The sequence below is a fragment of the Artemia sp. Qi Xiang Cuo genome, chromosome 8 (assembly GCF_049724085.1).
Source record: "Artemia sp. Qi Xiang Cuo chromosome 8, ASM4972408v1, whole genome shotgun sequence".
NCBI classification, from domain to species: Eukaryota; Metazoa; Arthropoda; class Branchiopoda; order Anostraca; family Artemiidae; genus Artemia; species Artemia sp. Qi Xiang Cuo.
This window is the reverse complement of record NC_142801.1, coordinates 59271101-59298307: the sequence shown is the minus strand read 5'-3', so window position 1 is coordinate 59298307 and position 27207 is coordinate 59271101. Positions and strand designations below refer to the sequence as shown.

The 27207-nt window shown below is 35.4% G+C and overlaps 1 protein-coding gene across 1 annotated transcript; it reads right to left on the bottom strand.

The window, feature by feature from the left end:
- Window positions 1-2795: 2795 nt before the first annotated feature.
- Window positions 2796-25282, bottom strand: LOC148949628 (chymotrypsin-2-like). The gene is made up of 3 exons (XM_089092743.1): window positions 25169-25282; window positions 22519-22672; window positions 2796-3162 (listed from the first exon to the last, which is right to left on the bottom strand). Exons 1-3 carry the CDS (start codon window positions 25280-25282, stop codon window positions 3158-3160), a joined length of 273 nt encoding a protein of 90 aa, XP_088948869.1. The 3' UTR covers window positions 2796-3157.
- Between the last annotated feature and the right edge of the window lie 1925 nt (window positions 25283-27207).

The following is a 27207-nucleotide window of genomic DNA, read 5'->3' as shown; positions in this document are numbered from 1 at the left end:
AACAACAACAATAATACTAAGCATGTACAATTAGCGATAGAGTTTATTGTCTTCGATATGTTTCACTAATGCACTTAAACTCTAGTTTTTGATCATAGTGTTCTCAATCTTTTAGGATGTATGGAGCGAGTGGGACCTCACTCATGATGAGGAAATTCTTTTTTGTACCATAAGCATTGATGAAGTAATGGAAGTTCACTATACGTCTGAAGGATTATCATACACATCAGATGATCTAGTGAGGAGGGGGCCTTCCGGAAGAAGGTATATTGAAGATGATGATCGTTTGCTGGATATTCCTCCCCCTCTGGTGAATATAGTGATTGTAGATGAGGATGATAATAATCAAATAAATAGATTACCTCATCCTCAAATTGAGGAGGTTGATGATGATAATGATGTATTGATTGTAGATGACAACAATGAAATAAATAGATTACCTCATCCTCAAATTGAGGAGGAAATTATCATTATGGAGGAGGTTGATGATGATAATGATGTATTGATTGTAGATGACAACAATGAAATAAATAGATTACCTCATCCTCAAATTGAGGAGGAAATTATCATTATGGAGGAGGTTGATGATGATAATGATGTATTGATTGTAGATGACAACAATCAAATAAATAGATTACCTCATCCTCAAATTGAGGAGGAAATTATCATTGTGAAGGGGGAGGTTGATGATGATAATGATGTATTGATTGTATATGACAACAATCAAATAAATAGATTACCTCATCCTCAAATTGAGGAGGAAATTATAGAGGAGGTTGATGATGATAATGATGTTTTATATTTAAAAAGCGTTATAAACGTTGATTTGGTAAATGAATAAAAATATTTAAAAGAATGATTTTTTTATTTTTTTTTATGTAACGTGGAAAATCATATGTAAGCAGGCCTCTGATTGGCTGAGAAAGGGGATGTATCCGACTCGCTGATTGGCTGAGAAGGAAACACGTGATCTAACTGTTTCCAGGAATCCTGGACGGTGTAACATTCGCCTCGAGCATGCACGTAGCCAAAACAACAACAGTAACAACAAATAAATCAACCTTTGGAAATTCAAGTTATTAACCCACTTTGATTAACCCCGTGTTCTCCCTAGGGAGGCTATGCCTTTATTTGGTGTGCTGTCACGAGTATAAGATAGCTTTCTACTCATACTTCCAAATGAGAGAATCCTCTTTTTGAGATTAGTTAGTTCATTCCAAGCACTCACTAGAACAGAGGAGTATGAAGAGTATGTTACTATTAAACAGACGACATTATACACTTTTTCAGGTTAGGTTTGTGATTACCTAACCTCACTAGCACAGATGAGTATGAAGAGTACGTTACTATTAAACAGACAACATTATACACTTTTTCAGTTTAGGTTTGTGATTACCTAACCTCACTAGCACAGAGGAGTATGAAGAGTACGTTACTATTAAACAGACAACATTATACACTTTTTCATTCCATTTGACGCATTATTAGCGAGGTTTCAGGCCAGGTTTAGTTAATATGGCCCATGGTTAGTCCTGAACTAAGCTTTGCATTTTTGCAGCATGGAGGGGTTCTATCTGGCTAACATCAAGTGGAATTCACCTATTTTTCTTATCCCATCCCAAAGTCCCTAGAGGACGATCCAAAAAACGCAAAATTGTTGAAAATGATGAGTTGTTTCAACAACAACAATCTGGACAATCAAATATCCAGAATTCAACAGAATTTCAACGCCAAAATGTCTTAATTCAATTGAAATTGCTGATTTGACACCAACCCCTATAATAATGAAGTCAAGATGATTAGTCAGAAAGATATTGAAAGACAAAACTAGCAGCTGGAAGCCCCTAGCATAGAATAATAAAAAGCATAGAAACTGAATATTAACTATCTAGTTAATGTTACAACCAAGTTACCAATTTCCTTTATATTCCCAAAAATAATATTTGACATCTTTACTGCTATTTGGTAAAGCAAATGATTTATATCATAAATTTTTGTTTGACTCTATTTTTAGTCATTAAATGGTCTTAAGGAAACCCTAGACGGTCAACCATTTTGATCAAAAGCTTCCATCAATCAACTGATTAAATCATTATTGACCGTCAAGGAATTTGTTTGAAGCTTGAGTCAAGCGTTGATGGTGATTGATAGAAAGTTTGAATGACTCAATCAGTTCCTAGACAGTCAATCTTGCTGTAATCAATTGATTGACGGAAGCTTTTGATCGAAATGATTGACCGTCTAGGGTGTCCTTTATTCCTTTGATGCCAGACTTTTAACAATACCCTGTTTACAATAGTTTCTTTTTAGTAATGCTCAAGAGTACATAGCAGGACATTCCTAGCGTTGGGTTTTCCAGTGTTGAGTTTTTAAGGAAAGTTCTTAAGCTATCAAACTCTAGACTGAAAGTATTACTTTGCCAATTGATTGCTCTAAAATGATATTCGACGTATTGGTCTATTTTATGTATATTATAATTATTATATTAATTTTGTAGCATAGATTAATTATCGTAAACATACGGTACTTCTTTTTCTAACAAAAAAAAAAAAACAATAATAGGATTCCAGGTCCATGATTTTGAGCAAGGTCACCTCCCCAACTGACTCAATCTTTTTATAATGGTTCCTTAAATAATTCCTGAGTCTAGGATCAGGGAAGTAGAAAGTATATGATAAGCTGTAAGAATACAAATTATAAAGTTGTACTTGAACATTCTTTTAAATATTTATTTAGATAAAGAGAAAATAAAATGTTTCAAATTTTTTTCCTGTTTACTTGATTGTTAACTCAGGATACTATTTCTTGGCTGAGGAGCAGAAGCTGTACAAGGAATAGAAGAGCTTTAATGAGCAGTAAATTCGTTTAGCAAGAGATGAGCAAAAAAGATAATTTATTGGAAAAAAGTAAAGGGTTCAATTTCTTTTAAAATGTAAAAATGGGAAGAAAAAAAAAATGCATAAATAACAATTATACGGAGAATGAAACAAACTTAAGGTTGAGAACCCTTGATTTTTATTTTAACTATCGAATTACAAAAAGCCACGTCTGTCGCAACGACTTTTTATGTAAAAATACACGCCATTACACAAAAAGACGGCAACAGTATACAGACTACACAGAATTAAGTTCAAAATTTACTGCTCAGCTCTAATTTTCAACCTAGAAAAGAAAAAGGACATTAATCGATTGGAGATAAGACATTTAAAGAAGTAAATATAAAAATAAATAAACAAAGAACTGGGCTAAAACTTAAAAACAACCCTAAAACAGAGTGAACCAAATTAACATTCGATCCTTCATGAAGGATGGGAGTTAAAATGCCCAAATGGATGCCGGTTTCATTCGAACGTGAAAGATTATTACGAAAAAAAAAGAACAAGCTAGGAGGAACAGAAAGGGACATTTAGCAAATAATTATGGCAAGGCGTCATTCTATGAGTTAAAAGAATAAATAATAGTTTTAAAATAGTATATTTATTCGATAATTAGGGTTAGCGGCTTCCAAAGGGTGTTTAGTTGAATCACAATACAAATGTGCTTCCAAATGGTCAAAAGAACGTACATGCAAGTCTCAGGAATGGATAGTTATTCAGTCAAGATTTTTATGGCACAGCCAATCTGTGAGGTGTGTCTCAATATGTCTCTCCAGAGTGTACCCGATGGTTGCCGGAGACGCACTGCATTCGGTAGCCAGGGATTGTCCATACGTAGTGCGTGGTCAAAGCATCTCCACCGGCGACCTTTTATTACATCTAGCATATGAGGGTAACCCTTGTCACGGATGTCACTCTTTTTATTCCCTCCCCCTTAATAGAATAAAATTTCACTGTGCATAATCCTCTTTGAATAACCTGCTCTATTATTATTACACTGTCTACTTTTCAAGCTTACCCCCCACAAATAACATAGTCGCACAAGTTTTTGCGGAAAGACACATTTGCTTATCAGTGCCTCCTAATGAAAGGCAGCGAAACCTAAGAATGGTTGCTGCTAGATTGGATCAATTTATTTCTTTTGATCGATTGAAAATAATTGCATCAGCAGAACATTAATTATCCATGTAAAATTGTTTAGCCTTTGCAGAAATATGCATTTTTTACGAGGTTTAGGGAAAAACAGTATACAGAATATAGCTGACTGAAGGAAATTTAAGCGAAACAGAGTTGACGATAGTTTTTTTTCTAACGGTTTTTTTTTCGAGAGGAAGAAATGCCATTTCTTCAGTGAACCAAAATGAATGTAATGAATGTACAATGGTTTACATTTTTCACTAATAGGGGGGAAATTGCCACCGGATAACTAACTCATTGTGAAGAGTGTCAGAAGTAACAGTACGGTCTCGAGGAAGTGTGTTCATAATACTGGCTATACCCTCTACAACATATTCGCATGGAGTCTTGCAAATACAGCACAATAATAAGTGAAGACATTTGGGAATGCCATCATACAGGGCTGGCGGCTCACACAATAATTAAATCTTCAGTAATACTCTAATAGGGGAATGCTTAGGATCTGTATTTACGTTAAAAAAAATGATCTAATCAAATATGCCCAGGTCGAGAACTCCGCCCCGTGGCAAATTTTGAAAACAGCCCGAATTTGCAAGATCAGCCAAGTGTATTAAATTTTCCGATCGTCAATTCAACCGAGCTGGTATCAAATATATTTCCCATAAAGGCAGTCCCTTCATCAACTGAGTTTGACCTATTTGTAGCAACAAAAAGCGTGAGTTGACATTGTTCAATAGTTTGTCTAAAAAGCTGCAGTCTCCGGCAAGTTGCAACAACTGCCCCTTTAGCCATTCCTGCAGAACCCCCTCTAAATCAGACACCACATTATCACCGAACGTGTCCCTCGTGACATCAGGGGTTTCAAGCGTAAATCTAAGAGAACTTCATGGTATAAAAGACCCGGTAGGCGTTAGGGATGACGCCTTGCGAGAAGCAACAAAGTAGCTGAGAATCAACTGGATCATCTGCTGACAGTTGTAACTTCATTCTGGTGAAGTCATCAATTTATTTAATCAGTAAATTCCTGATTTTCGACGTTAAGAGCTCTACCTTTTGGAATGAAAGGGAAAGGCTAGAAATAGTTTCATAAATATCAATAATAGTAGTACAGAAGTAGAGATGCATTATTGAGTCGTGACCCCACACCATATATGGGCATAGCCTCCCTAGGGAGACAGATTACGTAATGGTGTCAATGACCTCTTTTTCCAAGGTCGATTTATTTGATGTTTCTATGTGTAATAGCTCCGGGGCGAAGGTTGCACATGCGCATTGAATTCTAACGGGAACAATGTTATTGATGTAGGACTCGAGGGGGAAGTGAATTTCCGAGAATTTGATTGCATAATCGCTAGGGGAAATTATTGATTCACGAAGAGGGAATTAAGAAACATTAAGGCTTCTTTAATCTGTGATTTACATAATCGCTAGGGGAAATTATTGATTCACGAGCGTGGGGAATTATGAAACAATATGGTCATAGAGTCCCTAGGGAGAACACGTGGTTAATGGGGTCAATGACCTCTTTTTCCAACATCGATTTATTTGTTGTTTCTATGTTGTTGTTTGGCCACGTGCGAATGACACGAGGGGTGATTTACATAATCGATGGGGACATAATTTATTCAAGGATTATCGATCGAGTCTATTGTGGGTGTGTCAAGGTCAATCGATCTGTTGTTGTTGTTGTTTGGCCACGTGCGAATGACATGAGGGGTGATTTACATAATCGATGGGGGAATTATTGATTCACGAGAATAGCACCTGTGAACTTGATTTACATAATCGCTAGGGGAAATTGTTGATTCACGAAGAGGGAATTAAGAAACATTAAGGCTTCTTTAATCTTAGGTCTGAGGAAGGGGGGAATTAAGAAACAAACATGGCTTCATTGTTGTTTGGTTAGCTTAACCTGAGAAATAGTACCTGTGAACTTGATTTACATAATCGCTAGGGGAAATTATTGATTCACGAAGGGGAGAATTAAGAAACATTAAGGCTTCTTTAATCTTAGGTCTGAGAGATAAACATTCTTTAGGACAGAGAGAAAAATTAATATTCTATTTTTAAATAGGGCTTCATTGATCTTTAGTGTCAGGAATCATAATTGACATCACATGTTATCTTGGAATTATGCGGGAGTCTAAAGAGATAGAAATTCTATTTTTAAATACGGCTTCACGGAGCTTTAAGTCGGAGAGATAAATTGATATTCCAACGAAACCCTAATAGTTTAGCTAGGAAAATTTATGAGATGAAGAGATTAACGTAGGAAAGGGTTTCCTAGAAATTTGAAATGCGTTAGCGTAGAGATGCCAAACAAAAGGAACACGCTGAAATTACGTTTATGGATTATTTGGTTAAAACCGTTTTATCTATTTTATGGGATTATTTTGGCGAAACAGTTTGAGCCATTTGAAAGAAGATTTTAAGAAAGGTTTTAGAAGAGAATTTGAGGGTGAAACTCTGTGGTCGTTATAATACACAAGTTTCATTTGAACAGTGTTGTGAGGTCCTCTACCCCAACCCCAAAGGGGTCTGATCCCACCACCACAACCCCGAAGGAAGCCCCCCCGGTACTCAAAGGCCCCCCAATCTCCCAAAGAGCTCCAGCCCCCCAAACACCCTCCTCAGACCCTCAAAGGCCTTTCCCTGGTCCTCAAAGGGCCCCCCCGCCCCCCCAAGGGCCCCCCGGCCCCCAAAGGCCCTCCCCCCGGTCCTCAAAGGTCCCCCGGGCTCCCAAAGAGCCACCGGCGCCCCCAAAGATCCACCCAGACCCCCAAAGGCCATCCCCGGGCCCCCCAAAGGCCCATCGAGCTCCCAAAGGACCAACGGGGTCCCAAAGGCCCTACACCGGTCCCCAAATGTCTCCCAGGCCCCCCACTGCCCCCCCGGACCCCCCAAGGCCCTCCCCTGGCTCCCAAAGGGCCAACCGGCTCCCAAAGGACCAATCGGTCCTCAAGTGTCCCCCAGACTCCCAACGGCCCCCCTGTGCCCCAAAGGCCCTCCCCCGGTCCCCAACGGTCCCCCGGGCCAGAGACGCGCCTCCGGGATGCGCTGTGGGCCAGGACAGCGCCGCAGGAGGTGCCGCAGGGATGCACCGCGGGTCAGGAAAGCGTCGCGGGGGATGTGGCACAGGGAAACACCGCAGGACAGTGCCACAGGATGCACCGCAGGGATGCGCCGCAAAAAAAAGTAACCTAACAATTAAAAATTTCGAACTGTTCTCGCCCCCACGCCATCCGCCGACCCCCCCCGGCCATCCCCTGGGCCGCCCAGGGGCCTCGGGCCCCCCCCGGGACCCCCCGCCCTCCCCCGGTCACCCCCACCCCCTCCCTGGGCCCCCCCCCGAGCCCCCGCGCCATTTTTTTTATTAATTTGTTATGGCTGTATTATATCGTTTCTGAACAAGTTACATTCATAATGTCATTCCTAAGCCCATTGTCCAACCTCAAAGAGTCCCCCCCCTAATTCGTTAATACTTTCTTGAATTTTTAAACATGGTATTTTTTAACTTTTTTGTGTATCCTAAAATGACATGAAATATGCTTACGGCTCTACCAATCATACTCTGTGTTTGTTTGTCGACACGACATGTCTTTCCCACAGGTACTCTATGACAGGTTAATGACACTGCCTAGTTTATTGCATTCAATAAATCAGCATTTTTTACGTAGTGAAAGGATAAACACACAATTCATATGAGTAAAAAAGTGATGATGAATTATTCGACGAATGTGTGTGCACATAATAAAATCATTGTTGTATTGAATGCTGACAAGGAGAAATACCTGAACTATGAAACGAGTGCAAGCGGTAACACTATTGGAAATGTATGCATGCGTTGTCATGACAGCGAGTAGTTAGATTTCTTTGGAGTACCCAAGAATTTCAATCGTGTAAACGGTGGATATTCAAGAGTATCATTACCAGAGAAACTAGTGTTCACAGAGAATGCAAACTTAAAAATTAGTTTCGATGATCGGGGACAACTCCTTGATAGGGTTTCTGGTAACACATTAACTGTTGATAAATCCTATCATCATCTTTCCGGTATTAGCATTTTAAAGAGAACAAGAAGGAGAAGACAAGCATACTCCTGCAATAATGTCATTAATAATATCTTGTCAATATGCCAAAACTGCCATCTTTTCAAAAATGATTTGACAGTAGACCGTGAAATAACAGGCAGAATAAAAAGGACATTAGCAGACAATATCATCAATGAACATAAGGATGAATTGACGGAAAGTGACGCGCAAGTTTACTAATAATGTTTAATAATGTATTTAGATTATTTTTATATTAATATTATAAATCTAATTATTTCATTAAAAATATTTTATGCGTTATTTTGTTAAGTTTTCATTATTTTAGGGTATGATAGAAAGTCAAACGTTCAGAATATCTATTAAAAAGGTCAGAGATTAAATAAAAAGAATTTTTAGAGATAAAGAGACTACTAGAAGGCTCAATGTTTCATAGAATATATAATATTTAAAGATCTATTCTTAATTTTAACAATGAAAAAAAGTAAATTCAAATTTAATAAGATAAAAAAATAATCTGCAACTTAATGTAACAATTTAACACCTAAATAACTAAATTTATATTTAAATTCTAATTTGTTCGCGTAAGATATGAAATGTTCTGCGATGAGTGTTATTATTTTCCATGGAGATAAAAAGTATCAAATCAATTATAAAATTTCTTGAATACAATTAAAACCTTTTCTAAAAAATTCAAATTTAAAGTTCTCTTACAAAACTTTACCCTAAAGGGTTAAAAAAATAATCTTACATTATCTTAATCCTGAGACGTTTTTATTATTTGTAATTTTACTAAACCCTCGAAAATAGAATTTAAGAATAAAAAATTCCGTGCCCACACATTATATTTAAAAAATTTTGAGAAACCAAAAAATTAATAAAAAAAAATGTAAGTTAAACCAAAAATTTTAAAGAATTTTTCTGAAATTACAAAGTCAGATCCAATATGTCAGGAAACTCACTGTCTGAGTCAGCAGGTAGGAAAACCATAAACGCTCATCCCTAAAAAGGGAAGTTACCCCTAATGGAAAAAGAATTCATATATGTATGTAAAGTTTCAACCAGCTACTGATATTTTTGCTATAGACAAACAATATTCTTGCGAAAACAAATACACTAGTAAAATAGGTCAATGTTCCATGAGTACCTACGCAATGAGTGTAAAATTTACGATATCTATGAATAGTTTCAAATAGATATGTTGAAGTTTGTTAGAGACAAGCTATTTTCTTGTGAAAACACACAAACTCAGAAAAAATGTTCAATGTTAAGTTAGTACCTATTAACTTGTTATTAAATGAAGATAATTAAGCATAGTTTCAACTAGCTATGGCTAAGTTTGATAAAGAAAAGCTATTTTCTTAGGAAAACACACACAATCAGAAAAAAATGTTCAATGGTCCTGTATTACCTATGAAATTAGGCTTAAATGAAGATATTTATGCAGAGTTTCAACTAGCTATGGATAAGTTTGATAAAAACAATCTATTTTATTGTGAAAACACACAAACTCAGAAAAAATGTTAAATGTTGATTTAGTACCTATACAATTAGACTAAAATGAACATATCTATGAAGAATTTCAAACATCTATGGCTAAGTTTTATAAAGACAAGCTATTTTATTGTGAAAACACAAAAAATAAGAAAAAATTTTCAATGTTCATTTATTAACTAAACAAATATACTATATAAGAAGATACTTCTGCATAGTGTCAAATATCTATGGATAAGTTTACTAAAGACAAGCTATTTTCTTGCGAAAACACACAAAATCAGAAAAATTTTCAATGTTAATTTAGTACATAAGCACTTAGTCTAAAATGAATATATGTATGAAGAATTTCAACAAGCTATGGCTAAGTTTGCTAAAGACAAGCTATTTTCTTGTGAAAACACACAAAATAAGAAAAAATTTTCAATTTTACTTTAGTACCTACGCTTATTTACTAAAATATAAGTTATTTATGCATAGTTTATCCTATATAAGTCATAGATTTATACCGTACATCTGTTTCATTTTGAAAACACACAACCTCAGAAAAAAATGTTCTCTGTAACTAGAGTTCATTAGCTTTGATACTAAATCAGAAATTATTTATTCAGATTTTCGACTAGCTATGACGGTATTTAATAAAGACATGCTATTTTCCTGCTACAAAACACAAAATCAGAAAAAATGATCAATGTTCCTTTAGTACCTACGCAATTAGACTAAAAATGAACATATTTATGCAGAGTTTCAACTAGCTATGGCTAAGTTTGCTAAAGACTAACTATTTTGTTGTGAAAACAAACAAACTCAGAAAAAATTATCAATGTTCCTTTAGTACATACGCAAATAGACTAAAAATTAAGATATTGATGCATAGTTCCAACTAGCTATGGTTATGTTTGATAAAGACATTCTATTTTCTTTCAAAAACCCGCAAACACAGAAATAATGATAAATTTTCCTGTATTAAATACGAACTGGTGATTAAAATTATATATTTATTCTTATTTTAATAGATCTACGTATATTATTGATAAATAACATATATATTAATAGTAACAAAAACACCCTCAGAAAAAAAAATTTTAAAAGTTCCTTTATTAAAGAATAACATATTCAGACCTGAATTAAATTATTAAGTTTTTCAAAAATATAATTATCATTTTTCTAATGACAATCTATTTTATTTTGAAAAAAAACAAAAAACGAAACTTTGTTACATTTTCTTTTTGGAACATTGCACATATTCTAAAAATGACGAAATATATGAAGAATTTCAACAATCTATGGATAATTGTTATTAAGACAAGCTATTTTGTTGTGAAAACACACAAAATCAGAAAAAATTTTCAATGTTCCTTTATTAACTAATCAAGTAAACTAAAACTGTATAGACGTCTGAAGAGTTTAAACTAACTCTGGATAATTTTAATAAAGACAAGCTATTTTCTGTCGAATACACACAAACTCAGAAAAATGTTCAATGTTCCTTTAGTAAATACGCACTTCGTCTAACATGAATATATGTATGCACTGGTTCAACAAGCTATTGCGAAGTTTTATAAAGACAAGCTATTTACTTGTGAAAACACACAAAATCAGAAAAAATAATCAATGTTCCTTTACTACCTACGCCATTAGACTAAAAATGAAGATATTTATGCAGAGTTTCAACTAGCTATGGCTAAGTTTGCTATAGACAAGCTATTTTCTTGTGAAAACACACAACATCAGGAAAAATTATCAATGTTCCTTTAGTACATACGCAATTAGACGACAAATTAAGATATCTATGCAGAGTTTCAACTAGATATGGCTAAGTTTTCTAAAGAAAAGCTCTTTTCTTGTGAAAACAGACAAAATCAGAAAAAATGATCAATGTTCCTGTAGTACCTAAGCACTTAGACTAAAAACGAAGATATTTATGCAGAGTTTCAACTAGCTATGTCTAAGTTTTATAAAGACAATCTATTTTCGTGTTAAAACGCACAAAATCAGAAAAAATTATCAATGGACCTTTAGTACCTACGCAAATAGACTAAAAATGGATATATCTAATCATAGTTTCAAATAACTATGTCTAAGATTTATAAATACAAGCTATTTTCATGAGAAAACACACACAATTAGACAAAAGATCAATGTTAATTTAGCACCTGCTCACTTATACTAAAAATTAATAAATTTATTCAGAGTTTCGAATAGCTATGGCTAAGTTTACTAAAGACAAGCTATTTTCTTGCAAAAAAACACAAAATCATAAAATATGTTCAATGTTCATGTATTAAATCAACAATTAGGATTAAATAAATATATTTGTGCAGAGTTTCAGCTATCTATGGCTAAGTTTGCTAAAGACAAGCTATTTTCTTACAAAAACACACAAAATCAGAAAAAAAATGTTCAATGTTCCTCTAGTACCTATCCAATTAGGCTGAAATGAAGATATTTATGCAGAGTTTCAACTAGCTATGGCTAAGTTTGCTAAAGACAAGCTATTTTCTTGCGAAAACACACAAAATCAGAAAAAATATTGTTAGGTTAGGTTAAGTTAGATTAGGTTAAGTTAGCCTCCGTCCGCATGTAGAGAGGGTATGTTAAATTAGGTTGGATTAAGTTAGGTTAGGTTAAGTTAGGTTAGGTTAGATTAAGTTAGGTTAGGTTAGTTTGGTTAGGTTAGGTTAGGTTAAGTAAGGTTAGGCTAAGTTTGGTTAGGTTAGGTTAGCCTAAGTACGCGCGCGTACGTAGGCTAACCTAGCCTCACCTAACTTAGCCTAATCTAACTTAATCTAACCTATCCTAACCTAACTTAACCTCACCTAACTTAATCTAACCTAACATAACTTAATCTAACCTAACTTAATCCAACCTAATTTAACCTAACCTCTCCACGCGCGGACGGAGGCTAACCTAACCTACTCTAACTTAATCTAACCTATGAACATTTTTTCTCATTGTGTGTGTTTTCGCACGAAAATAGATTGTCTATATAAAAATGAGCCCGAGCTAGTTGATAATCTTAAGATATATAGTAATTTCATAAACATTTAACCTGTTATATATTAGAAATTAAAATTTTTTTTTCTTTGGGTTTTTTATTGTTAAATAAACTTTATTTTCTGTATAAATATTATAAGTATCTAGCTTAAAATATGAAAAGATATATTTATTTCATCAGAATTTTTTTTGGAATCAAGGAAAAATTAACAATTTTTATTAGTTTGTGTGTTTTAGCAAGAAAATAGCTTGTCTTCATTAAACTTAGCCATAGCTATTCTAAACTATGAATAACTATATTCTATTTGATTCTACGTGTGTATTTGCTACATTAAACTTGAACATTTTGTCTGATTGTATGTGTTTTATCATGAAAATAGCTGTTCTTTAGCAAACTGAGAAAGCTTTATTAGAAACTATGAATAGATATCTTCATATTTATTCGAATTTCGTAGGTACTAAGGTACAAGTTATAATATTTCCTGATTTTTTGCGATTTATAAAGAAAATAGATAGTCTTTAGCAAACTTAGACATAGCTAGTTGAAACTCAGAATAAATATCTTCTTTTTTAGTCTAATTGCGTAAGTACTAAAGGAAAATTGAACATTTTTTATTTTTTTTTTTGTTTTCACATGAATATAGCTTGTCTTTAGAAAACTTATCCATATCTAGTTGAAACTCTTCTTAAATATCTTCATTTTTAGTCTAATTGCGTAGGTACTAAAGGAACATTGAACATTTTTTCTGATTTTATGTGTTTTCTCAAGAAAATATCTTGTCTTTAGAAAACTTAGCCATAGCTAGTAGAAACTCTGCATAAATATCTTCATTTTTAGTCTAAGTGCGTAGGTACTAAAGGAACATTGATCATTTTTTCTGATTTTGTGCGTATTCACAACAAAATAGCTTGTCTTTAGAAAAATTAGCCATAGATAGTTGAAATTCTGGATACATATCTAAATTTTATACTAAGTGCGTAGGTACTAAATTACCAGTTACCATTTTTCTGATTTTGTGTGTTTTCTGCTTAATATTTCTTGTCTTTATTAAACTTAGCCAGAGTTAGTTTAAACTCTGAAGAAGTATAGAAATTTTTAGGCACAGTTTGTAGGTACTAAATTATAATTCATTATTTTTTCTGATTTTGTGTGTTTTCACAATAAAATAGCTTGTCTTAATCAATCTTAGACATAGAGGGTTGAAATTCTGAATAGATATGTACATTTTAGTATAAGTGTATATTTAATATATTAAAATTTAAAATTTTTTTTGAGTTTGTGTTATTTCAAAATAAAATAGATTGTCTTTATAAAAATTCTACATAGATTGATGAAACTCTTAATAAATGTATTAATTTCAGAATAATAGCTGAGGTACTAAAAGGACCAATTAACATTTTTTTTTTCTTTTGTGGTTTTTATGCGAAATAAAATTTATTTTGTTTAGAAATATAAGAACTAGAGCCGAGAATCTCTTCAAAAATATATTAATTGCATCCTAAGGGATTAGGAATTAATGTAACATTTATCATTATTTCTTAGTTTGAGTGATTTAGGAAGAAAATAGATAGTCTTTATAGAACATAGACATAGCTAGTTGAAACTATGCATACATATCTTAATTTTTAGTCTAAGTGCGTAGGTACTAAAGGACCATTGATAATTTTTCCTGATTTTGTGTGTTTTCTCAAGAAAATAGCTTGTTTTTAGCAAACTTAGCCATAGCTACTTGAAACTCTGCATAAATATCTTCAGTTTTAGTCGTAGCGCGTAGGAACTAAAGGAACATTGATCATTTTTTCTGATTTTGTGGGTTTTCTCAAGAAAATAGCTTGTCTTTATCAAACTTGACTATAGCTAGTTGAAACTCTGCATAGATATCTTCATTTTTAGTCTAATTGCGTAGGTACTAAGGGAACATTGATAATTTTTTCTGATTTTGTGTGTTTTCACAAGAAAATAGATTGTCTTTAGCAAACTTAGCCCTAGCTAGTTGAAACTCTGCATACATATATTCATTTTTAGTCTACTTGCTTAGGTACTATAGGATCATTGATAATTTTTTCTGATTTTGTGTGTTTTCACAAGTAAATAGCTTGGCTTTAGCAAACTTCTTCATAGATAGTTTAAACTCTGAATAAATATCTAAATTTAAGAATAAGTGCGTAGGTAGTAAAGGAACATTTAACATTTTTCTGATTTTGTGTTTTAGCCAGAATATATCTTTTCTTTAGTAAACTTAGCCATAGATAGTTGAAAATCAGCAGAAGTATCTTCTGTTTTAGTCTAATTGTGTATTTACTAAATGACAATTTAACATTTTTTATGAAATTGTGTGTTTTCACAAGAAAATATCTTGTCTTAATATAACTTAGACATAGATTGTTGAAATTCTGCATATATATCTACATTTTAGTCTAATTTCATAGTTACTAACTGAACATTTAAAATTTTTTAGGATTTTGTGTGTTTTCTCAAGAAAATAGATTGTCTTTATCAAACTTATCAATATCTAGTTGAAAATCTGCATAAATATCTTCATTTAAGCCTAATTGCTGTAGGTACTAAAGGAACATTGAACATTTTTTTTTCTGATTTTATGTGTTTTCATAAGAAAATAGCTTGTCTCTATCAAACTTAGCCATAGCTAGTTGAAACTCTGCATAAATATCTTAATTTAAGCCTAATTTCGTAGGTACTAAATGACCATTTAACATTTTTCTGAGTTTGTGTGTTTTCGCCAAGAAAATAGTTTGTCTTTAACAAACCTAGCCCTAGCTAGTTGAAACTCTGCATAAATATCTTAATTTTTAGTCTAATTGCGTAGGTACTAAAGGAACATTGAACATTTTTTCTGATTTTGTGTGTTTTCGCAAGAAAATAGTTTGTCTTTAACAAACTTAGCCATAGCTAGTTGAAACTCTACATAAATAGAGAAATTCTTTAACCATTAGGGTTAACTTACCTTTTTGGGGATGAGCATTTAGGGTTCTCCTACATGCTGAACCTGAAAGTGTGTTCCCTGACATACTGGATCTGAAAGTGTAATTTCAGAAAAATTCTTTAACATTTTTGTTTTAAGTTACCTTTTTTTGTTTTAATTTTTAGGTTAATCAAAATTTTTTAAATTTAATTTGTGTTCCCGGAATTTTTTATTATTAAATTCTATTTTCGTTGGTGTAGTAATTTTCTAAATAATAAAAACTTATCAGGATTAAGATTATGTAAGATTATTTTTTTAACATTTTAGGTTTAACTTTGTTAAGAGAACTTTAAATTTGAATCTTTGAGAAAAGTTTTGAATTGAATTTATGAAAATTTAGAATTGAATTGATACTTTTTATCTACATGGAAAATAATCACAATCATATCATAACATGTCCCATCTTCTGTAAAAAAATTTAGAATTGAACTATAAATTTCTTTATGTCTGTGTTAAATAGTGACATTAATTTGCAAATTTTTGTTTTCTCTGATTGAATTAGAATTTAATTGTTTTAATTGTTAAAATTAAGATTATATCTTGATATTTTCTATATTCTATGAAACATTGAGCCTGCTAGTAGTATCTTTATCTCTAAAATTTATTTTTATTTAATCTCTGACCTTTTCAATAGATATTCTGAACGTTTGAAGTTCTAGCATACCCTAAAATACTGAACACTTAACAAAATAACTCATATAATATTTTTAATGAAATAATGAGATGTAGAATATTAATATAAAAATACGCTAAATACATTATTACACATTATTAGTAAACTTGCGCTTCACTTTCCGTCAATTCATCTTTATATTCATTGATGATATTGTCTACTAATGTCCTTTTTATTCTGCCTATGATTTCACTGTCTACTGTCACATTCTTTTTACATATATGGCAGTTTTGGCATATTGACAAAATATGATTAATGACATTATTGCAGGAGTATGCCTGTCTTCTCCTTCTTGTTCTCTTTAAAATGCTAATACCTGAAAAATGATAATATGATTTATCAACAGGTAATGTGTTACCAGAAACCCGAGCAAGGAGTTGTCCCAGATTATCGACACTAATTTTTAAGTTTGCATTCTCTTTGAACACTAATTTCTCTGGTAATGATACTCTTGAATATCCACCGTTTACACGATTGAAATTCTTGGGTACTCCAAAGAAATCTAACTTCTCGCTGTCATGACAACGCATGCATACATTTCCAATAGTGTTACCGCTTGCATTCGTTTCATAGTTCAGGTATTTCTCCTTGTCAGCATTCAATAGGACAATGATTTTATCATGTTCACAGATGCTCGTTGAATAATTCATCCTCACTTTTTTACAGATATGAATTTTGTGTTTATCCTTCCACTGCGTAAAAAATGCTGATTTAATGCATGCAATAAACTAGGTAGTGTCAATAACTTGCCATAGAGTACCATTGGGAAAGCCACGGCGTGTCCATAAATAAACAAAGAGTATGATTGGTAGAACCGTAAGCATATTTCATTTCATTTTAAGATACGCAAAAAAGTTAAAAAAATACCATGTTAAAAAATTCAAGAAAGTATTTACGAATTGGGGAGGGGACTCTTTGAGGTTGGAAAATGGGTTTAGGAATGAAATTATGAATGGAACTTGTTCAGAAAAGATATAATACAGCCATAAAACAGTATTAAAAAAAATGAAGCGGGGGCTCTTGGGGGGGCCCAGGGAGGGTGTTTGGGGGACCCTTGGAGGGCCGGTTGCCCCTTTGGGGGCCCGAGGGACCTTTGAGGACCAGGGGAGGGCCTTGGGGGGTCTGAGGAGGGCGTTTGGGGGATAACATTTCGAAATTTTTACTTTTTAGTTTACTTTTTTTTTGCAGTGCATCCCTGCGGTGCATCCTGTGGTACTGTCCTGCGGGTTCTCCCTGTGTCTCATCCCCCGTGACTCTTTTCGGACCCACGGTGCATCTCGGCGGCACATCCGGCGGTTCTTTCCGGGCCCCCAGTACATCCCGGTGGCGCGTCTCTGGCCCGGGGGACCGTTGGGGACCGGGGGTGGGCCTTTGGGGCACAGGGGGGCCTTTGGGAGTCTGGGGGACACTTGAGGACCGATTGGTCCTTTGGGAGCCGGTTGGCCCTTTGGGAGCCGGGGGAGGGCCTTTGGGGGGCCGGGGGGTCAGTTGGGGGCCTGGGAGACATTTGGGGACCGGTGTAGGGGCTTTGGGACCCCGTTGGTCCTTTGGGAGCTCGATGGGCCTTTGGGGGGCCCGGGGATGGCCTTTGGGGGTCTGGGTGGATCTTTGGGGGCGCCGGTGGCTCTTTGGGAGCCCGGTGGACCTTTGAGGACCGGGGGAGGGCCTTTGGGGTCCGGGGGCCCTTTGGGGGTCCGGGGGCCCTTTGAGGACCAGAGGAGGGCCTTTGAGGGTCTGAGGAGGGCGTTTGGGTGGCTGGGGCTCTATGGGAGCTTGGGGGACCTTTGAGTACCGGGGGCTTCCTTCGGGGTTGTGGTGGGGGGATCGGAACCCTTTGGGGTTGGGGTAGAGGACCTCACAACACAGTTCAAATGGAACTTGTGTATTATAACGACCACAGAGTTTCACCCTCAAATTCTCTTCTAAAACCTTTCTTAAAATCTTCTTTCAAATGGCTCAAACTGTTTCGCCAAAATAATCCCATAAAATAGATAAAACGGTTTCACCCAAATAATCCATAAACGTAATTTCAGCGTGTTCCTTTTGTTTGGCATCTATACGCTAACGCATTTCAAATTTCTAGGAAACCCTTTCCTACGTTAATCTCTTCATCTCATAAATTTTCCTAGCTAAACTATTAGGGTTTCGTTGGAATATCAATTTATCTCTCCGACTTAAAGCTCCGTGAAGCCGTATTTAAAAATAGAATTTCTATCTCTTTAGACTCCCGCATAATTCCAAGATAACATGTGATGTCAATTATGATTCCTGACACTAAAGATCAATGAAGCCCTTTTTAAAAATAGAATATTAATTTTTCTCTCTGTCCTAAAGAATGTTTATCACTCAGACCTAAGATTAAAGAAGCCTTAATGTTTCATAATTCCCCCCTTCGTGAATCAATAATTTCCCCTAGCGATTATGTAAATCAAGTTCACAGGTGCTATTTCTCAGGTTAAGCTAACCAAACAACAATGAAGCCATGTTTGTTTCTTAATTCCCCCTTCCTCAGACCTAAGATTAAAGAAGCCTTAATGTTTCTTAATTCTCCCCTTCGTGAATCAATAATTTCCCCTAGCGATTATGTAAATCAAGTTCACAGGTGCTATGCTTGTGAATCAATAATTCCCCCATCGATTATGTAAATCATCACTCATGTCATTCGCACGTGGCCAAACAACAACAGATCGATTGACCTTGACACACCCACATTAGACTCGATCGATAATCCTTGAATAAATTATTTCCCCATCGATTATGTAAATCACCCCTCGTGTCATTCGCACGTGGCCAAACAACAACATAGAAACAACAAATAAATCGATGTTGGAAAAAGAGGTCATTGACCCCATTAACCACGTGTTCTCCCTAGGGACTCTATGACCATATTGTTTCATAATTCCCCACGATCGTGAATCAATAATTTCCCCAATCGATTATGTAAATCACAGATTAAAGAAGCCTTAATGTTTCTTAATTCCCCCCTTCGTGAATCAATAATTCCCCCTAGCGATTATGTAAATCAAGTTCTCGGAAATTCACTTCCCCCTCGAGTCCTACATCAATAACATTGTTCCCGTTAGAATTCAATGCGCAGGTGCAACCTTCGTCCCGGAGTTATTACACATAGAAACATCAAATAAATCGACCTTGGAAAAAGAGGTCATTGACACCATTACGTAATCTTTCTCCCTAGGGAGGCTATGCCCATATATGGTGTGGGGTCACGACTCAATAATGCATCTCTACTTACAAATAGCTCATAACTATCAATAGCTAAGTACGAAATAAGCATGTGAGATCTTATTAAAATAATCATCTTGGTTGAATCTTGATTAAAATAATCATCTTGAAAAAATAACCAGGAACAGTTGAATGCTAAACTGAAGAGTTCAAAAATTGACAATGCCGAAGATGGATAAAAAATATTAGAAAAATAATTTGTGAAGTTGCTGATGGTGTCTTAAGGAAGAAATTTGGGGATGTATATTGGAATATAAGTGAAAAAGCTTTATATTCATGAGATAGAAGGGACTTGTAGAAGAATTATCTGAGTGATAGATTATATGACAACAAGAAGAATGTAAAGAAAGTGGAGAAACCAAATAAAATATAAATTTAGGAGTTGGGAAGGCTCTGAATAAAAATACCAAAGATCTGGAGGATGCAGCTACACAGCATAATAGTAAAATATTGTACTGTCATGTTAATAAACTGAGAGAGAGTAGTGAATCCGGACAGGTCCAAGTGTGAATCCGGACCTGTCCAAGTAAAGATAGGAGCAGGGCCACAATTAGCGATAAGGAAAGAATTAAAGAGGAGTAGGCAGTGAATTTCGAGATTGTGCTCGCAAGAACAGTGTGGATTTAAAAAGGGTAGAGGATGTGTCAACCAAATTTTTACTCTTAGGTAAATAATTAAAAAATACCTGAGCTATGAAACACCTTTAGTCCTCAGTTTTAAAGATTAAAGTTATTAAAGTGATTAGTGCTATATACGACAATAGCACTACTGTAGTTAAGGTAGGAAATGAGGTTAGCAGCTGGTTTCGTATTAAATCAGGAGTTAAGCACGGTTGTGTTCTATCCCGCTTTATATGTATTATTTTGATGACCTGTGTCTTAATGAGAACATGAAAGACAAGGGGAAAAAACGGAATAAAGTGTAGAGGAAAAACTCTCGATGACGTAGATTATGCTGATGATTTAAGCATTCTAGATGAAAGTTTTAGCAATATGAATGAACTTTAGAGGTTTTGTGAAATCAGGGTGCTAGAATATGAATAGCCACGGCTAAGAGTGTCTTTTAACAATTGAAAACAGTTTAGAAGAACAAAAAGATAAGTCTGCGAGCCACTATTAGAATATTGGAAGCTACAGTGATGTCAGTGGTCAAATATGGTTATGCTTATGCTTAACGGATGAAGCTTTGCCAGATGTTTTCCAGAGAAATTGCCTACGGATTGTTCTAAATGCCGGGCAGACTGATCATAATTCAAACAGTGAACTTTTCAAAAAGTAGGGTTCAATCCCACTTCTTGGGCTATAATAACAGCAAGGTTTGGATGGCTACGCCAAGTTCTGTGGATGAAGGATGACAGATTACCAAAGATTGTCCTTTTCGGCCATCTTTCTTGGGCTAAACGGAAAGCAGGTCGTCCGCGGTTGGGTTCAGAAAATACCGCAAAGAAAGATTTAAGGGAAATGGGAACTTCCTGAGAGGGTGTAAAGAGGGGAACTTTGAATAGATTGGGATGGAGGAAGAGTGTGCGTAGCAGCATTGGCCTCACGCTGCTTGGTGCCGCGGTAAGCTGTCAGTAGCAGAAGTTTCAAGCAATATTTAGTCAGACGTTGAACTAAATCAAAATGAACTACGAGAAAATAGACTGTCAAAAAGATTACACATCAGCATCTCAAGAGGCTTACATTATTAAATTAGACCTTTCAGGGCAGGTTGCAGCAGATTTTGATCTAGATAGAAGGCTTTATGTGTACACTATTAGCATTATTACTATTATTACAGGTATAAATTATGGGCTGGTCTCGAGAAGCCATGGGGGTTGTCAGGCCTACTCATGTTAATTTCTACTTGTTTTGACTTTGACTCGATTATTTACTTTAATTTCAGTTTATTTGAGCCGTCCTGGCTAAGTGGACGTGCGCTGGGTTGAGATTTCTTTGTCCAGGGGGTTTGGGTTCGATCCCTGGCGTGGCCAGTTATTTGGTTTGGGACGCGGGTCAGTGGTGTGACTCTCTATGCTTAGCCAGAGTCAACCCAGCTCAAAATGGGTACCTAGAGAAATTTGGGGAAGTTAAGCAGGGTAGGCGAGAGTGCAGGATGTATGGCCCCCAGCCCCCCATTGCACTTCCTGGTTGAAGGGCCATGAAACGGAGATCAGCACCGCCAGTTTGGACATTAAGAGTCTAGTGCCGTCATACTTTCTTAATTTACTTACTTATAGTTCATTTGGGTTCATTTATTTATTTTACGGTGAGTTGTGGTACTTTTACGTTTGGAAGATTATTTGACTTTGCTCTGCTCATTTTTGGTTTATTACAGGTTGCCTCTTTCCTTCTTTTGTTTTTGGAAAATTTGTAATTGGAATTTTTTTTATTAGCCTCAAAAAACGGATGTCCACTAATCCTTCATTTCTGATATCACTCTAGTGTATGACAAAAAAGGAGCCTTATCCTTGAAAGAAATTCCTTTAGTTGGTCTTGAACGTAATTCATATTGTTTCATAAAAAATAGACCGTCCGTTGTCTCTGACCATCCAAAATGTTATATCTGTAATTTTCAAAATACTGAGATTGCATTCTATCTATCAGACAGATCAGCCTCCAACCACCGTCTGCTTGTCAGTGTCTAGAATAATTTATTAGATATGGTTCTAAAGTGTCACTTTTCCCATGTCTTTTATGCCATCCTAAAAGTATTTTTGGTCACTGGGATTTCTTTTTCTTTTCATCTTTCTGTCTGTTGATGTCTCTAATCAAAGTTATATTTGCAGGTTGTTTTGTTTGTTGGAAAAAACACATTGCCTAGCGTGGTTTCCGGTGGATTGTCTTTTGGCGGCTGAATTTACTGTTATCCTCTTTATAAGTTTTTATTTTTAGCTATATTAGGTTCACATAGCATTCCCAGCTCTATAGCCTTAAAGTCGGAGGAGGTAGGGACTATTGAATTTAGGATGCTTTGTATTTTGTTGGACCAATAAATCATTCACCCAAAGAATGATAAGGTGAACATAAATCTAAACTAAACTAATTTAAAATTTACATACATTTTAAACTTTAAAATTTACTTACCTGATATTCCAATGTATCCCCATCCACTGATTATCCCAACGTCTCCCTCATAGTATGAAGGGTATAAATGAATGCATATTGGCATAACGGATGTTTCCCTGTCTAGTTTAATGATAGCCACATCATAAAAAACTCGACCGTCTGAATCTTCGTCCTGTAAGAAAATTTTCAATTTTTTCGAGAAAGGACCATTCAGATTGGAGCATATTGTTCTAGAGAAAATTTTTTTTAGCTATAAATATAACATTTGATTATTCATTTGGGACACACTAGGTTGATGTTTTCACACACTAATGATAATATTAGCAATATTGAAATAAGTTATAAAGAGGGAAATTTTTAGAGAAAAAAGACCAGAAGCCTTCGTAATTCCGGTCTTTAAATTTCACTTGGTACCCTTTACGTGCTTATTGAATACCCCAGATGCAGATTATTCAGACATGAATAAAGCTCGGCCTGTTAAAAGGTAGTTGCCCTCCAATTTTTTGGTCACTTAAAAATGGAACTAAAACTTTTAATTTGTATTTGAATGAGCCCTCTGGATATATCCGATCACCCCTGAAAAAAAAATAAAATAAAATAAAAACGAACAAAAACGCATCCTTGATCTTTCTTCTGGCAAAAAATAAAAATTTCACATTTTTGCAGATAGGAGCTTTAAACCTCTACAGTAGGGTTTCCTAATACTCTGAATCTGATGGTGTGATTTTCATTAAGGTTCTATCACTTTTAGGGGATATTTTTCCTTTTCTTAGAAAATAAGGCAAAGGTTTCAGGCCCGTAACTTTTGATAGATAAGACTAAACCTGATGAAACTTATATATTTGAAATCAGCATAAGAATACAATTTTTCTATATATATCTATTGGTATCAAAATTCTGGTTTTTAGAGTTTTCGGATACTACTGATCTTGGTCGCTCCTTACTTACAGTTCGTTACACCACGAACTGTTTGACAAAATGAAAAAAATGGTAAATATTTTGGTCAGTAATGGGTCATATGAAGAATTGGTGAATGTTGAGCCAAGCCCTTAGCCTCACAGTAACAGATAAATGGAAAGTGTTACAAACAAAATTATTTAATGTCTTTGGGGACAGAAAACCCATTTAAAAGCAGACTTTCTAAAATCAAGTGGCTGAAGATGCACTTGTTTGTGATTCAACAAAGATATTTCTGTTTTGACTCCAACACAGTAGGGTTGAAAAGATGTCACTGCCCTTAGTGCTCTACAGGGGTATAAACATAGTAACCCCAAAATCTATGCATCATATTACGTAAACAAACAAATCTAGTAGACTTCCCCTACTGCGTTGAAAAATTAAGTCTAGAATTACGTCAACTCTGGTTTTTAAGAACTTTGCTCTATTTCCATTAAAACTTCTTAATTTCACTCATGATGCGTTGATACTAAAATTTGTTCTTGATAAGGTTCATCCCGGGAAATAAAAGTTTGCAAGGTTTTAGGGCATTAGTCCTTATGACAAGCAAAAGTTATTGAAGAAATAACAGTGAGATACATGGTTTGTCAGCAGGAAGACGACCACGGGAATAGTTATTGGAATGGAAATAGATGTTAACCTTCTTAACCAGGCAAGCAGCTTCCCTGATAGCCAAACCGGAGAAGACATTGGGGTCCTCAAAAGTAAATTAAGTGAAAATGTTAAATTAGAATACAGCCATGATACTACAGATGTTTTCATACGTCGGAATAACTGAATCCTCCTAATCATGTTCCATCACCTGACAGACCTGCGTTATGTCCTCTAGCTGAAAAAACGTTTGAAGATGATAATGTGGCTCTGTTTCACACTTCTCGAAGGGGTTATGGGCCTCAAAAGTCTGCCTGTCTTTCTCATCCTTTAGATCCTAGGAGTTTGTCACAGGAACTGGAGAAATTACGAAAGCCTGCCAGTCTTTCAATGTCTTTTACTGATTAAGAGGTTTGTTTTATCAGGGCCCTACGAAGATTTCGAAGTCACAAAAAACTGTCAATGTCTGTGAGTGACGCAGAAGTTCAGACGAAAAAAGATGTCCACGAAAGGAGGGGATCGAGGTTTAGAATGAATACTGTTTCTGAAGGAGAGATACCGTCTAATAAGTTTGATGGTGTCTATTACTTTCCTGTCCTGAATCTTGAACTCCTGATTCCTGTCATACGATGACTTAACACCTGAATCCTTCTAGCCTGGCACAAGTCTTGGCAAAGTGTAAGCAAAGGGCACCATCTTGGTCCAAATTTCGCTCTAAAAAGTATTAGATCTTGACAACGAATCAGATTCAAATGGCAATTCTTCCTCACAAGATATATTTTTGTCAAAAAATATTTATAAATCTCAGGTTCCTACAGACTGGAATAAATTTAATGTCAAATACAGAGGCGTCAATTAGTAAGATCAAATAATTTAATCTTTAAAAGTTAAAACTTTCAAAAAATATACCTCTCATAGAGTTTAAATTTTCATGAGCGTTAACGACTGTTTACTAAGTCTGCTGGTAATCAGCCCCTCTACAAATATAGCCTGCTCTACTAGAACAGGAGCAAATCTGATCTCATTATAGAGGCTGTTGCTTAATGAAAGAATTACCATTTAAGAAGGCAATAAAGTGAGAATTAAAGAAATTATTTTAGTCAACTAAAACTCTACTTACATAATTTGAGTTTATAATGATTTCCTCAGTCGTAAATTCTTCACGGTCTATCTTCACGGTGATTTTATATTCTCCCTTTTCTAGTACGCAATGGGCTGCAGTCAGGACATGCATCTTTGTAATAACTGACCCCCCACATAACCTTTCCGTTGTGTCATTTGTTAGTAGGATCTTTGCCTGAAATAAAATTAATAGATCGAATAATCAAAGCTGTTTTTATAACATATTCTGTATAGAAATAAATTGAAAATACTAATTTGTAAATTTTCAAAGTCTTGAAGATACACGACTTTGGAAAAAAGACTAAGAAATAAATCAGGAGTATCGATGTTTTAATTTCTATGGCACAAATTTCATTACCAGACTTAAATATCCCACTAACCACATTTTTTTATATCTTTATCTAGGATTGCTCACATCCTAGCTTTATCGTGACACTTAAATCTAAATATTAACGCATTTATAGGGAACATCTTTTGTAATTTTGATTTAAAGTTGAAAGCTATTGGGCTTCACAGCATATAAAAACACTCGCACGCGCTTGTATATATTTATTTCTTGAATTATGCATTAATATTATTACATCGTTATTTTATAGTCATCAAGTGTCACTCTCGTATTTTATTCTTGTGATTGTCGTTGTCTCATATCTTCTAACCCCATATTTCATTGTTCTTTGCTTTTGTTTTTGGCTCTTTATAATTATCATTGCAGCAAGTATTCTAACTGGATATTTCTTTGCTCTTCATTTTCGTGTATCATGACTTCAGACATGTTTTCAATGCCCTTTGCCTTCGCTGCTCAGACTGGTCTTGTCGCGTTTAATGGTCTAGGTTCTTCATTTTCACCCATTATGGATTTACACTTTTCGGTTCGTCCTCTTGATCTTTTTTCATCTAAATGATCTTTCTTCACTCATTTTCAGCAACTGTTAATTTACAAATTTGGCCTCTAGGTATTATGAAACTGCTTCAATCACTTTTTGTAAATAGATTCATTACGCTTGGTATTTTGTGCTTAGCCATAATTTTGGATGCATACTAAAAATGATGAGAGCCCTCCCCCAAGGGAGAAAATGGTGTAATTTATTATCCTGGGATGTGCTCATGATTGTGAAGTCACTTATAGGATTTTTTTTTTTCAAAATTAAGTCTATAACAGAGTTTTCTGGGTATAGGAGATTCCCCCCATAGGAAACTTCCCCCATACCCCCTAGAAATTTCCCCCCTAGGAGATCTCCCACATAAAAGATTCCCCGTCCCCTGGAAATTTCCAACCGTAGGAGATTCCAACCCTCCTAGCTCCACAAGGTCTGTGCTAATTTACGATAGCGGCCATGGAGATTCAAACAGATTCATAATGTTTGGCACGGACGCATCAGTTCAGCTCCTCGATTTGTCTTCTCACTGGTTCGTCGACGGAACGTTCAAGACCGTGCCCAAGTTGTTCTACTGGCCTTACGTTGTGCTCTGCCTATACGAGGACAGAGTGATTCTATGTGATTACGCACTGCTGTCTAACAAGTCACAGAACACGCATACGAAAGTTCTTACCGAGCTAAAGTCTCATTTGACGAATGGAGGTCCAACATCAGTGTTATCTGATTTCGAGCTGGGCGTGCAGAATTCCACCAGGAAAGACTTTCCAGCCACTGAAATGAATAGAGACGGTGATTAATTTACAGTCTCCGGTCAGATGCTCCCTGCTCTTGCAGTTGTGCCCATTTCGGAAGTACATTCTGCATTCAAGGTTGTCGTAGCAAAACTTACTGACAATGTGTTTGGGCCGATTATCACCTAAATTGAAGATAACTACATGGGTAGAATGCGTGGAAGTAGGAGAGTACCTCGCAACTTTCCGCCCCGTGTCTGGGATATGTTCTACAGAGCGAAAGATGAACTCCCCAAGACCAACAACAATATTGAGGGTTATCATAGAAGATTGCAGTCTTCAGTTTTGGCTCATCCCCCTAGCCTTTGGAAGTTCTTGGACATCCTCAACCGTGAACAGGCACTTAACGGGGCGGTTGTGATTCAAGC

Bases quoted from the DNA above. Each gene is read 5' to 3' on its own strand.
- LOC148949628 (XM_089092743.1), bottom strand. From the start codon at position 25,282: ATGCATGTCCTGACTGCAGCCCATTGCGTACTAGAAAAGGGAGAATAT. The intron at 22,673-25,168 runs GTAAGTAGAGTT...ATTTTCTTACAG, and splicing joins TCATTATAAACTCAAATTAT to GACGAAGATTCAGACGGTCG.